The 12,558-nt window shown below is 36.1% G+C and overlaps 1 protein-coding gene across 1 annotated transcript in view; it reads left to right on the top strand.

The window, feature by feature from the left end:
* Window positions 1–4,228, top strand: part of TMC1 (transmembrane channel like 1) — a 119,132-nt gene extending 114,904 nt beyond the window's left edge. Inside the window, exons 19-22 of the mRNA XM_054283381.1 lie at window positions 1,163–1,288; window positions 2,860–2,938; window positions 3,034–3,169; window positions 3,972–4,228. Coding sequence (XP_054139356.1) covers window positions 1,163–1,288; window positions 2,860–2,938; window positions 3,034–3,169; window positions 3,972–4,228 — 598 coding nt within the window. The remainder of the gene's footprint in view (window positions 1–1,162; window positions 1,289–2,859; window positions 2,939–3,033; window positions 3,170–3,971) is intronic.
* The last annotated feature ends 8,330 nt before the right edge of the window (window positions 4,229–12,558 follow it).

Genomic DNA, 12,558 nt, shown 5'->3' with positions numbered 1-12,558 from the left:
ATCAAAACATTTTCCTGATGGTAACTCAGTGTCCCGTCCTTTTTGAAATTTGTGAACCATTCAGGGTTTAGTTTTGGTTTGGGTTTTTTTTTTTAAAATTATAGTCCATTCATTAAAGCAACATACACAATTCAACAGAGACCTGTCAGGGGTAGGGAAGAAAGGACAGAATTAGCAATAGAGCAGCAGAAAAAGCTTTGTGCATGCTGAAGAACATGAGGAGAGCTGAGAATGGAATTTCTCATCTACTGTAGTGAGTAGGGCAAATAAAGAGAAAGAAGAGAAGAATTTCACCTGCAAAATTTTAATATTAATTGAAAGAATGTAAACATGGAAAATGAGTTTAGAAAAAGACCCATTTGTAAGAAAATTTTTACCAGACTGAAAAACAGTGACAGAAAACTTCAATGACTGGACAGTCACATGGCAATTTGGTGACAATTCCTACAACAAAATAAAACTACTAATTAGAATTGATACACAGAGACCCATTCTACCAGTCTTGCCCAGGTTAAAAATGACAAACTTCTGTGCCCTGAGGCATAGAAAAAGGCAAAATAAGCAGAAGGGGATTTTCAGAACATCTATTGATACACTTGAGAAGGAAAATAGTCTAAGGAGAAAATAACTTAATATATAAGCTGGAACAATTACATATGAAGGTAACTAGATTGCTGCAACAGGAGCAAAAATGTCCTGAAACACAGCCACTGACTTGTGTAGCATTGGTCACACACCAAAGAGAGAGGAGAATTGGGTGGAAAAAAAAATAATTGCAGACCACTTTTTGCTTGTCAAACATAAAAACCAGGATTTCCAGGATTTGAATGTTTTCCCCCATGTCTTCATAGAGCACAAATGATGCTTTTTTCATTGGTTGGTGGTATGGAGTTCACAACTGATACACTGATTCACAGAGGAATAATTTGGGTGGCAACCTGGCAAAATCTATTAGCATACAATAAGAATTTTGGTGTCTTTTTTCCCCCATAGAATACATTAGTACTACTTTAAACAATATTCCCTCCAGAGTGTAAAGTTTAAATAATGTTAACATACCTTATATTATCCTTTCTCCAGGTTTGATGTGACATGATTAGCTTATATATTCATAGTTGCCATAATAATTGTATATGATGTTGTCAACTTTTCTGTTTAATAGTGGGAAGACTAGAATGTATGAAGTCATTTCAGAAACTCTGGAGCACGACTTTCCTTCCTGGTTTGGGAAGGTTTTTGGTTATGCCTCTAACCCTGGACTTATCCTACCCTTTATATTGCTGATGGTGTACGTACAGAATATTAATTCAATGCTTGCTCTGTCTAAGGTCCGATAAGTTTCTTTCTCTCTGAATCATCACTGCCTGAATATCTAAGAAATGCAGCACTAATTGTGCAGTGATGAGAGACTTGAACACTTCATGAGTCTTTTCTTTGAACATTCTTAATGCGCATTTGCAGAAAGGTTGATATCTCTTTTTTGTTCAATGGCGTTCTTTTTTGTTTAGTTATGCTTTTAAAAAATGTTGTTCCTACCACAAAAGATAGAAAACTATTAAAATGCAAAAGGTCCATAGGGAATTTGTAATGCTGTGACATTGATCATCTTGTCCAGAATGCAGAACAGCCCATTGTAAATCCTTAGCAATTTCGATAGAAATATGAAGATCATGGAGTAAAGTTATTCTCAGTAACTTTGAGTGAACCTGATCTTCAGTGCCTTTAATTGATAAACACCGTACTCTATATTATTAGGACAGGGACGTGAGACAGAGTTTTGGAGACTGTGAAACAAGGCTAGTAGAGGTTTTTGTGAATAATTCAGTAATTGGTAAAGAAAATGGCCCTGGAATATTTGCTCCTGGAGATTTTATCGAGTTCTATTTTATCATGGCATTTAACTTGCTTGATAGGGTTATTATATCGGGTATTTAACGTACTGCTGAACTAAAATTTAATTCTACACAAAGATACACTGGGATTTAACTTTGCATTGCAGAACTGCAAGTAAATGTAGACATTACAGAACACAAGATAAATTACAAAAGGATTTTATATGAGCAATATAAAATATTGAGATGAAATTTTGTGAAGGTTCACTTGATGCCATATTCTATTTTAACCCTTAGCTGTAAAGCGTAAGGACACTAAAAATAAACAGAAGAAAAAAAAGAAAGAGGAAAAATACAAGGCAAAATCAGACAAAGTAAAGGAAACAGCATGTGCTGATTAATTATTTACTCCTTATGTCAATTATAGACTTCATAGCAGATGTTTTCTTATTAAATCAGAATAGTAAAAACTACTAATTTCATAAAGTTGTCACAATAGTAATTCTATATGCTGAAAAATGAAAATATTATGTTTTTTCTTAGAAGAAGAAGCAAGTAATAACTGGAAAAAACAAAAGGAATGTGATTTTGGTTGTTTTCTTGTCAGTATTTCCGATTGTTTACTATATTAGTTGAGGAGTTTTCATAAATATGATTTACTCATTTTTAAGGTATGCCATGAGACATAGTTAACTTTTCTAAGGTATTCTATAGAAGTAATTTCAGAGTTAAGCACTACTTAATGAAATGTAGTTCTTAAATACTACAAGATTAAATGTAGAATATTAATGGATAGAATAATTTCTTTCATTTTCCCCTCTGAAATAACAGTGCCTTCTGAAGAAGGAATAATGTAAGGAAGCACATTGTTCATTATAGTTCAATATACTAGTATTGATTAAGCACAATAAATGAGAAAAAGATACAGGCCTTATACTATCACAACTGTAATGGTTGCTAAAAGAATGTTCTGAGTCTTTCTAATTAAATCATTGTCTAACAAGAAACTATTATTTTTTAAATTTAGCCTGAGCCTTTATTATCTCAACGCAACATCCAAATCCTACAAGGAAGCTAACTTGGAACTTAAAAAGAAGTTACAAAGTGTAAGAATAGAGAATTACTATTTTTTTGTATTTTACTAAATACTAGAGAGACTGTTGGGGTCACTGAAAAATGCCATCTCTCTCCCTATCATTAGCAAGCAGAAGAAAATAAAAGAAGAAATAAACAAAAAGCACAAAAATCAAATGAACAAGAGGAAAATCCATTTGAGACTGAACCGCCACCGGCAAAGCCTAAAGAAGATAAGCAAGATGAGTCCACTCCAAACAATGGTAAGAATTGGTCTGAATGTCTAATAATGAGTAATTTATGCATGTGTGATCCTTTGCTATAATCTCCTGAAACACCTTCAAGATACTGAATGACAAGTATTAGCCTATTTCTTTCTTTGGCTTGTTTAAGAAATACTGCAACATTATTCCGTACCTAGCAACATTAAAGTAAAAAGCTGAATTATATTGAACTGAAAATCACAACCCTGCTGAAAAAAGCCTGGTCTAAGTGCCAGTGATCCTTCTTATCTATCACACACCAGTCAAAGTCTACATCTTCTACATTTCCGTTCTGTTTTGTTGATGCAGAACTATGTAGGAAAGTATTTATCACCAGTGCCAGGTTCACCTGGAGAAGGTGTGGTAAGAACATATTAAGCAACTCTTATCAGAAAGCCTGGCTGGGGCAGGTGGGTGTCAGTCTGTCCTGAGGGATTTTGCTGGCTGTTTCTTTTCCCTCTTCATGCACACATCCCTACAGCCACTAAACAGCCTCAAGCCTAGGAGGGAAACCCAGGTGAGAGATGATTGTCTTTGGAAGAGCCATGTGTAATTACTGCCTTCATTGATAGATGAAGTGCATTTTGACAAATTGCCCACATACCCACATGGGAGCCTTGCAGAAAAATGGATGGAAACTACAGCACAAAGGTAATGAAGGAGCATTAACCCAGGTTTGGGTAGGGGAAGCCCAGACTTTCTACTGCAATCTAGGATAGTCAGGCAGCTGCTGGATTTCCCTGTCAGGGAGCTTCGGATTTGCATGATCATTTGTTAATTCTGTCCTCCAAACATATTTCAGACAACAAGAAAGGACAGGATGGCAACGGATCAAAAACAGGCCAGCCACAAGAAACCAACTCCTCTCAGCATCCTGGCCCTGTCCTCAACGGCCACTATCCTCCACAGAGCCGAGGAGGAAACCTTCCTCCACCATCCATAGCTGTGACAAGGCCACCCGGGCCCAGAGGGCCTAGAATGCCAGGCTATCCACCTGGAAATCCTTGCCTTCCAGGGATGCAGCCAGGAATGCCTAGGGGCCCTCCCATGTACAGATAAGGAGCCTTAAGAACATATAAGAAAACACTGAAGGATAGAAGTGTGGTCCTAAACCCACCACCCTCCTGTAAGAGCAGAACCTTGCTATGTTTGTCATAAATCTTCATGTGCATAGAAGAGGCCCATGTGCTTCAGTTTTCTGCAGTATGGGAGCATCAGAAGAAAACGTGGCATATATCTTCTTGCATTTGAAGGCATTGTGAAAATGTGTTGTCTGTATCAAAAAAATTGCTAAAATTACAGATTTTTATTGGGGATACTTGTTAGAATAGTAGAAAACAATTTGTATTCAGCTGACTTTTTTTAAAAGCTTGAAATTTTGTCCCTAATATATTTTCCTTTTCCAAAGAAGAACATTTCACTGAAAGCACAGCTTTGTATAAAGCCTATGAGAGTCAGGTAAACCTTGCATGTATCTTGTCCTCTGCATCTCAAATATGCTTAGCCAAAGACTTCAGATTGTACATGGGGAAACTAGGACCAAAACTAGAGAAATCTGTATGATTCCATCTAAAGTCTCTGTAAAAGAGTTAAAAAAGAAAAAAAAAAGCAGTGGTTCACCTGTAACTATGAAGAAAATTTAACTCCTATTACACTACCACTTTCAGCTAGTAATAGTCTCATCACATTCTTGAAGACAAGAAATACATATTAAAAATCAAAGTGGCAAAGGAGTATCTCCTGTGCAGGAAAAGATATTTGGGGAATAGAGATAAGACAATTATTGAGTAATTTCTCTTAAAAACCCTAGTAGTATAGAGACATTTAACATTGCATAAAAGTATGTACTGCATAATCTTGTCTGTGAATTTATGACTGGATACCTGTATTGGTCTCTATGTAGTCTGAGGTGGAACAGGTTATTTTCCTGACAGGTCTTGTGGAAGCATAGGATAGATATAAGCCCAGGGGCAAGTTGATGTTACCTAATTCAATAATATATGTTGATTTTTTTTTATTCTGATCTTATTTCTTTTTTCAGAACATTGATCTTAATAATTATTTTAAGACTCACAAGCTTAATAGCAACAAAATTAATCAACTTACTGTCTTCCAAAAAAATACATGCAATTCCTTTGAGGGCCTTCTGTAAAACAGAGATTCATTTAGTGTAATAGAAAATTCTTAACCATATCCTTGTATAAAACAAGTCTGTGATATCACAAAACAACCTCCGTCTAATTAAATTGTGGATTTTGTTTGAAAAAGGCTTACAAAACCCCTCAGCATAGTCTGTGTATCCCCATAAACCACAGTGATCCAACTTCCAGCTCAAGCAGTCTTTAAATCAATTGCCAGAGCTTGGAAGGATTAAACAAAAGAAAGTTCAGTTTATACTTGGCTGTGGTACTGCTTCCATGAGCAGATACTAGATGTATCTGCAACTGGGGTGATGTGAGTCTTTTATTTTAAGTCAGAGAGAGTACAGACAAGTGCACTGCAAGTTGTTTCACCTTTCTCCTCATCTATGAACTTCAGACTCATGGAACAAATATAGCAATTCAGACTGTTTATTAACTGGTAATTTTTCTAATAGGATTTGTTTTTAAACTGCATATGTCTCTAGCCCAGAAACAAAAGGTTGCCAGTTTTCTTACTGAAGCTAAGCATGAAACCCAGTAATGCAATGCTTTCATGCTTTTAAGAAGCTTTTTCCTAATGAACTTTTTCCTACCAGCTGGGCTTGATCTATCTTGAAATATTGATTTACACAGACATTTTAGTTCATTGGTTGTTAGCATTTCATAATAAGAAAACTCTGGATATTCCTCAGAAAATATATGATTTTTATAGAAAAGGTGAAGAGATTGAGTTTAAAGATATGTTAGAGCTTAGCGAGTTTTTCAAGAGGTGTTGGAGTAAATTAGAGTTGTAAGAACCGTGCAGTCTTGTTCCCTAAAATGTAGAGGGATGTTTACATTGCATATAGAGACCTTAATAATGATTCCTTGCTCTGTCAGGAGTGAAAATTTTCTGAGGATGCTGAAGGCTTTCTCATTATTAGTGGTTTTAGTATTTCATTCTGTGGGGTTGCTTTACATTGTGAATGGAAGAGAGACACAGCAAAGAATCTCCAGCTGAAATTGTTCTGGGGAGTTTTCTGTTAGATCTGTATGCTGTACTGATTTTTAACAATGTGTTCTCATAACATACATGTATATGTAGAGATGAGCATGTAATAGCCAATATGAATAACAACAGCAAAGCTAGATGTTGTTCTGTGATTGAAAATGAGATATTTATTTTTATTCTTTGGTACTTAAAAGTAAAGGTATTTCATCACTCTATTTTGTGACACTTTTATTTTTCAGTACAACATGGAAATGTTGCTAATGTTAGGATGCAAAACACTACCAATATCATATTTGGGTGTAAACATTCTCTGTGGAGTATTTGCTTGTACTTACATTATTAGAAGCATAAAAAGCTGAAAGATATTTGGCATTAATAATAATTCAATGTAGGAACAAATATAATCTCCCTTGGTGTCTGGGGAACAGCGGAATGTACTGATCCGCACTTCAAATGTCTGACTATTTCATTCTGCTTAGCATGAAAATTTAAAGAAAAGAGCTAGTATATGACATCAGTATATTTTGCTTTCTTTTGAGATGTAACGTCTCAGTTGCAGTGCATAGTCATAGAAAGTTATGAATCACATCTTGTGGTGTGTTAGTAAAATAATAATGAAGAATAGCATTATACACTTTGAGGATTGTTTTGGTCATTGACTTTGTGTTGAAATGTTTTGTGCATTTTTACATAATAGCCTCTGCTTTTAACATCACAGGTATGTAAATTTTCCAAATTATTGTTGATTTAGTTTGGAAATTGCAAAAGGAAAGAGAATTTCCAATACCTGTGGTTGATTTTCCACTTTGATCCATTCTTAGATGTGTACATTGTATCCTACACAACTAACGATATGTTCAGTAAATAATGTTCAGTACTTAGCATTTGAGTCCTTTGTCTGTGTCCTTGCCAGGTCTCCATTGTTGTGGAGAGCTTTTAATATTTCACATTCTTAATCCATTGTGAAGAACTTAATAAAAAATAGACCAAGAACATTTTTTCTGTCTCTTTCTTGGAAATAGATAAGAAAGAATCCATTTTGTAATTTGCTGTCAATAATAGTTATAACTAGTTTTCTCAAAATATTGCATCAGTTACTTTATAACAGTTATAAGTGTTATATCCATCATTCTTAGAGCCAATAGTTTTAAATCAATACCAATTTTACCCATCAAAATTATAATTTTAAAGTATTGAACTTTCTAACATCAAAATGGTACACGTAGCTATCTCAAGTGATTGATCCACAAACTAAAAGCTATTATCATGCAATGAGCTATCCAAAAGACAGAGAAGTGGGTAACAGAAGACTGGGACAATTAGGTTACATAACTGATAGGGAATGACCCTTGGATTTTTAAACATATATAAGCAGAAATAATTTTTTAAGATCTGGAAAAATTAGTTCAAGAAAGATTAAAAAGTTATGTAATAATAATTATAGGAAACAAAATATTCTAAAATAATTTCATAAGTTCTCAAAGTATGAAGGCCAGTTCTTGAGCAAAACACAAATAACCTCTGGAAAGATATCAATCTAAACCATAATTAATGTAAAGTAATAATCTGATCCTTACAGTGAGAAAATATGTAGCAATATTTCACTGAAATTTGCATGGGATTAATTTCTTGCTAGCTGAAAGTAAATATGATATTTCAAAACTTCTTTTTTATTAAATCACCTGAGAACTGCTCTGCAGATAGAGCCATGGGTCCAGATATTTTGGATAAAAGATAGTTTTAGAAAGTCTGCAAGTCACACTCACTTGTTTAAAGGAACCATATTTAATACGCTAACAATATTTTCCCCAAAAGCTGGTAAGCCTGGTGAGCTGATTGTTGTGATCTGAGTAGTGAGAGATGCCTTTGCCCAAATTAAAGTGCAAACAAGGCCATACATTGAAATAAAGAATATCGCAGAATAGTAGAATGAGCTGAGAAGATGGACTTTATTTAACTCTAAATGTGAGGTAGAGACATAAAAATTTATAGGACAGAGGTCAAGGGGGTTGAGATGGGTAGAGAGAAAGACAGAGCCATCAAGCTGAAGACACCCAGCACTCACAGATCAAGGGGCATCCCACTGGTTCCTCTTCAACTTCGGCTTCCCAGTTGTGGGTATCCAAAAACTGTTCTACTGAGGATTTTTCACTTTTTACATTCCAGTATCTGGAATTTGAGTATCTCTGTGATAGTAGCAGATGCTGTTCTCATAACTTGGTGTGGTATGTGCATGAGAGTTGCTTCCTTTCTCACAGTTTGCCACACTGGGAATTTTTGTCCAGATATGTTAGTCATAATGTGATAACCTGATTTCCCCAGGCCTGGAATTAGTACCCTCCTGTCATAATTTTTTATCTCAAGTTCCAGCTGTGGCGGTTTATCTTAGGGCACATTCCTTCTGTGGCCTTGGCAGTATTTTTGAGACATGCAACGGTGTTTTTAAAGTCCTTAATATATAAATATCTAGGACTGAGAGACTCTAAAATCTCTCATACAATTTTAAAAGCATGTTCTGATTGCCAGCACCAACATTCTGCCACGTCCTGGTATCTCTAATGACCACACAAAACAACGATGCTGAAGGATCATAAAACAGCTCTGTTCCAGTTGCAACTAGATTAAAAATAATGTTTATTTTGTGGGGTCTTTTTTCTTTTTTTTTAACAAGCAGTTTCTTACTGTCTACATTGGCCTCAGTCCTACCTTGTGAAAGCAGACTGACAGTTTTGTCTGTGCCACTGCTTCTCTTGTGTGCTTCATGCAGATGGGAATTCTCAGTTTAAACTGCGCTCTCTAATATTATTTGCCAGAATAAGTTCCTTGGCACTTGGTGTTTCCTATCCTCAAATGAACTTTGCTGCACAGTGGAAGGCAAATGTTCTGTCATTTCCAGAAACAGAGGAAAGTGGCACAACATGTATTGGAAGTGAGATTCTCCAGGGCATGCTGACAATTTGCTATAAATAACAGCTTTCAGAGAATTTTAGTGCCCACCATCTGCCTTATAATATGATGCTGCTTTTATCACTAGGCAAGACTAGGAGAAAATCTATCTATCTATCTATCTATCTATCTATCTATCTATCTAATCTATCATCTACAACTGATGTCCTAAGTTCCAAAGCATGTTATGTGTTAAAATCCGTTTTCCTCTTCTGCTTCAGTATTGCCTCCCAGGGGCAATGAGAAACCCATGATTAAGACACATTGTCCAGGCAGCTCCCTGTTGCCTGGCATCAAAAGAAAAGCTTTCAAAAAATATTAAAGTGGTAATAACATAATGAGCAGCTCTTTAATGAAAGCTTTCAAGTGCACAAAACATAGCTGTGTATGCGCAAGCACGTTATTGGATTTCCACGCTTTTAATCAATTTAATTAAATAGTACATCTAGCAGGTACATCAAATAGAAGACTGGTTGTCCTGGTGACTTAACCACACTTGGACCTGCCCTATTAGAAAAACTCTGAGGAGTTCCTCATGCCATCTTTTGTTATGTCTCCTAAATGGTGGTGCAAACCTGGGTGCCCTTGCTAGAAACTCTTTTCTGGAAAATAAGACTAAACAGAATTTCAAGAAGATGGCATAAATGTATGAGAAAGGGTAATCTCTAAAGTGTAAGAAAGTGTTAAAAACTATACAGCTATATATATAAAAATCTAAAAAGGTACAAATAGATAAAAAATTTGTAAAAAGCCAAAAATCTTTAGGCATCATCTTCTCTACCCCAGCCATTCCCCCCACATCAGGATGCTGATGACAGTGGGAATCCTGGTCAACAACCTGTGGGCCTTCGTCTTCTAAGCATTGCCTCACATCAGGGAGGGCTTAAATCTCGGCTGTCCCCTGCATGTTCATCCAATGGGACCGGTCAATATGGAGCCGCCTCTAACCTTGGCTTTGGATTCCCTGTGAGCCAGGTTTTTAGCAATACTTCCATGGAAAGTTGCAGCAGGATCATTGAAGAGCAGACAGATACTGATGAGAAGAGGGAAGTGACTTTCTTCCCCCTGGCTGTAGTTCCATTTTCCTGGAGGCAAGCTGGTCCAGCTATGTCCCATGACCCAATCTGACCCAGCAGAAGCAGGATCTGATTTTTTTCCTGATTTTTTCCTGAGCTGCCATGCTTGAGAGGCTTGTCACCTGCAGCTGCTGCTCCTTTATGCCCCATATCTGGGACAGAAAAGGCCCAGCAGGTTTGTATATTCCCTCAGTTCATGAAACATAGCCATGCTCTCTCTGTGAAACCAGCAACCCCTGTGTGCTAGGCATGCATATTTCACTGGGGGCACTGTGCTGGGATGGTCATGCCGTGGCTGAGGCAGGAGGATAGTTCCTGTATTTAATCACTGCTGTTGAAAGCACAGACCAGCCAGACAGTCTTTTTCTGGCTGTGGGACTTTTTTCACACATGGGCTCCATCATTTGATTCGTCTTCTGATGTACAGATGAGAGAAATCCCAGTACTCTTCCTTTTGCTTTTAATCAAGTCAGAGGCTAAAATTATATTTGCTTACTTAATGCATGGGTTTCCCTCATTATCCTATACTCAGTTCCATATGCAATTTTGCAGAGTACCACTAGAATGTCACTAGTTGTATGTATGGATTTTTAGGCCTTTACCTGAGTGAACCCAGGCTGGCTATGTTTACTTTTAAAGATTATATGGTATCCCTGACAGGACTAAGGCTTTCTAAAAAGCACTCATTAACTCTTTCAATCCCACCTTTAGCTTGAAGGAGCCTCTCACTTCAATTAAATTTGATTGGTAAAATGCTTTCTATATTTTTATATTCCAGAGTGTTTGAACTAGGAAATAGTTTGTCTCAGTAGTTCCCCAGTTTTAACTGAAGAAAGACAAATACATCACATTTTTCTTGTCAGTACATGAACTTGATGAAAAATGTCCCTCAATTCTTCCTTGTCTTTCTCTCTCTCCTGAAATCTTGCTCTTTGCCTATCTTCCTTGCTAACTGTAGACATCATTGTTAGTTTAGTTTCTACCCTATTCATTCTATCACTTAAAAATAGAGATAAAAGAGATCATAATCCAGCATCTACATTCATTGACTGCAGAACCCCCAATGTCCTCACTTTATTAATTGCTGAATTTAAGTTGAATGTAACTTATTAAAAAAGTCATCTGCCTAGCCAATTCTTTTTTTCCAACATTTTGTATTGTGAAATTTACTGACTACATCATGTCCTGAACTACATGGGAACATTTTGAGGTAGCTAAGATGTTTTTCGGTTTGTGAGGCTCCCACTACAAAGCTGCTCTAAATCAAACTAGGAACTACTAAGTGAGCATCTAAGTGTGTGAGTACCTAACCATTAGTTTCACACTGATGCGGGCCATCTGATACAAATTAATCTATTACCTGTATGCATAATAAAAAATGGTTTTAAAGCTTACAGTGGTGTAAAAAGTGCTTTTTTCTTTTTGTCTTCCACTTGCCTCATAAGAAAAATAAAAAATAAAATTACGTGTACCTTTGTTCTTCTCGCCAGTAGAGGTCAGAACAACATAAGATAATTCCCACCATCTGTGTGAGTAATTGCCTTAGGAAAGAATAAATCCTTTCTATTTGATCCCATAAAATTTGACAGAATTAAGGCTGCTAATAGTTTCAGATCAATTGGGAATTTGTGGAAGGGCCAGAAGTCTGCTGGTATGATGTTTCAACTGATGCCAGAGGTACATTCGGTGTTCTGTGGCTATCTAAAAGAAATAAAAAAATTAATAGGCCACCTGACAAAGTGCATGGAAAAATTTAGGGGGAACAACCCTGTCCAACATTAATGTGTTTTTTAGAGATAATAACTGGTACTGTAACTGCTTAGGAATCAGTATTTTGATTCTGCTTTACAATCAAGATTGCTGAATCACATAATCTGATCTATAGGTACTTTTCAGACCAAAAGTCCATCTATTCTCTCACTTCAAATATGACAAAATGTGATGCTTGTTCAAAACAATATATTTATAAGTACACAGAAAAGGCAAACTCCAAACTCATCAAAGGAAATTTTCATTTCAGAATCTTCTATTTGGTCAAAAAAAATAATGTCCTGTGTCTTACACGTCTTGTTTAAAATAACAAAGTATAGATTAAGTATAGATTTTCATTTTCCTGGACAAACACATAGATGACTAGTAATATTCAGATAGATAAGTCTTATGGAGGATAATTTGGGAAACATTTTTGCAGAGCAAAAGTGTTTGGATAAACTGCAAACTAGCTCCTTCAATAGA

The sequence above is a fragment of the Melozone crissalis genome, unplaced genomic scaffold (genome assembly GCF_028551555.1).
Source record: "Melozone crissalis strain CALT ecotype California unplaced genomic scaffold, PUWL_Pcris_2 ptg000036l_1, whole genome shotgun sequence".
Classification (NCBI taxonomy): domain Eukaryota; kingdom Metazoa; phylum Chordata; class Aves; order Passeriformes; family Passerellidae; genus Melozone; species Melozone crissalis.
The sequence above is the reverse complement of the archived record's forward strand: the minus strand, read 5'-3'. Positions and strand labels throughout refer to the sequence as shown.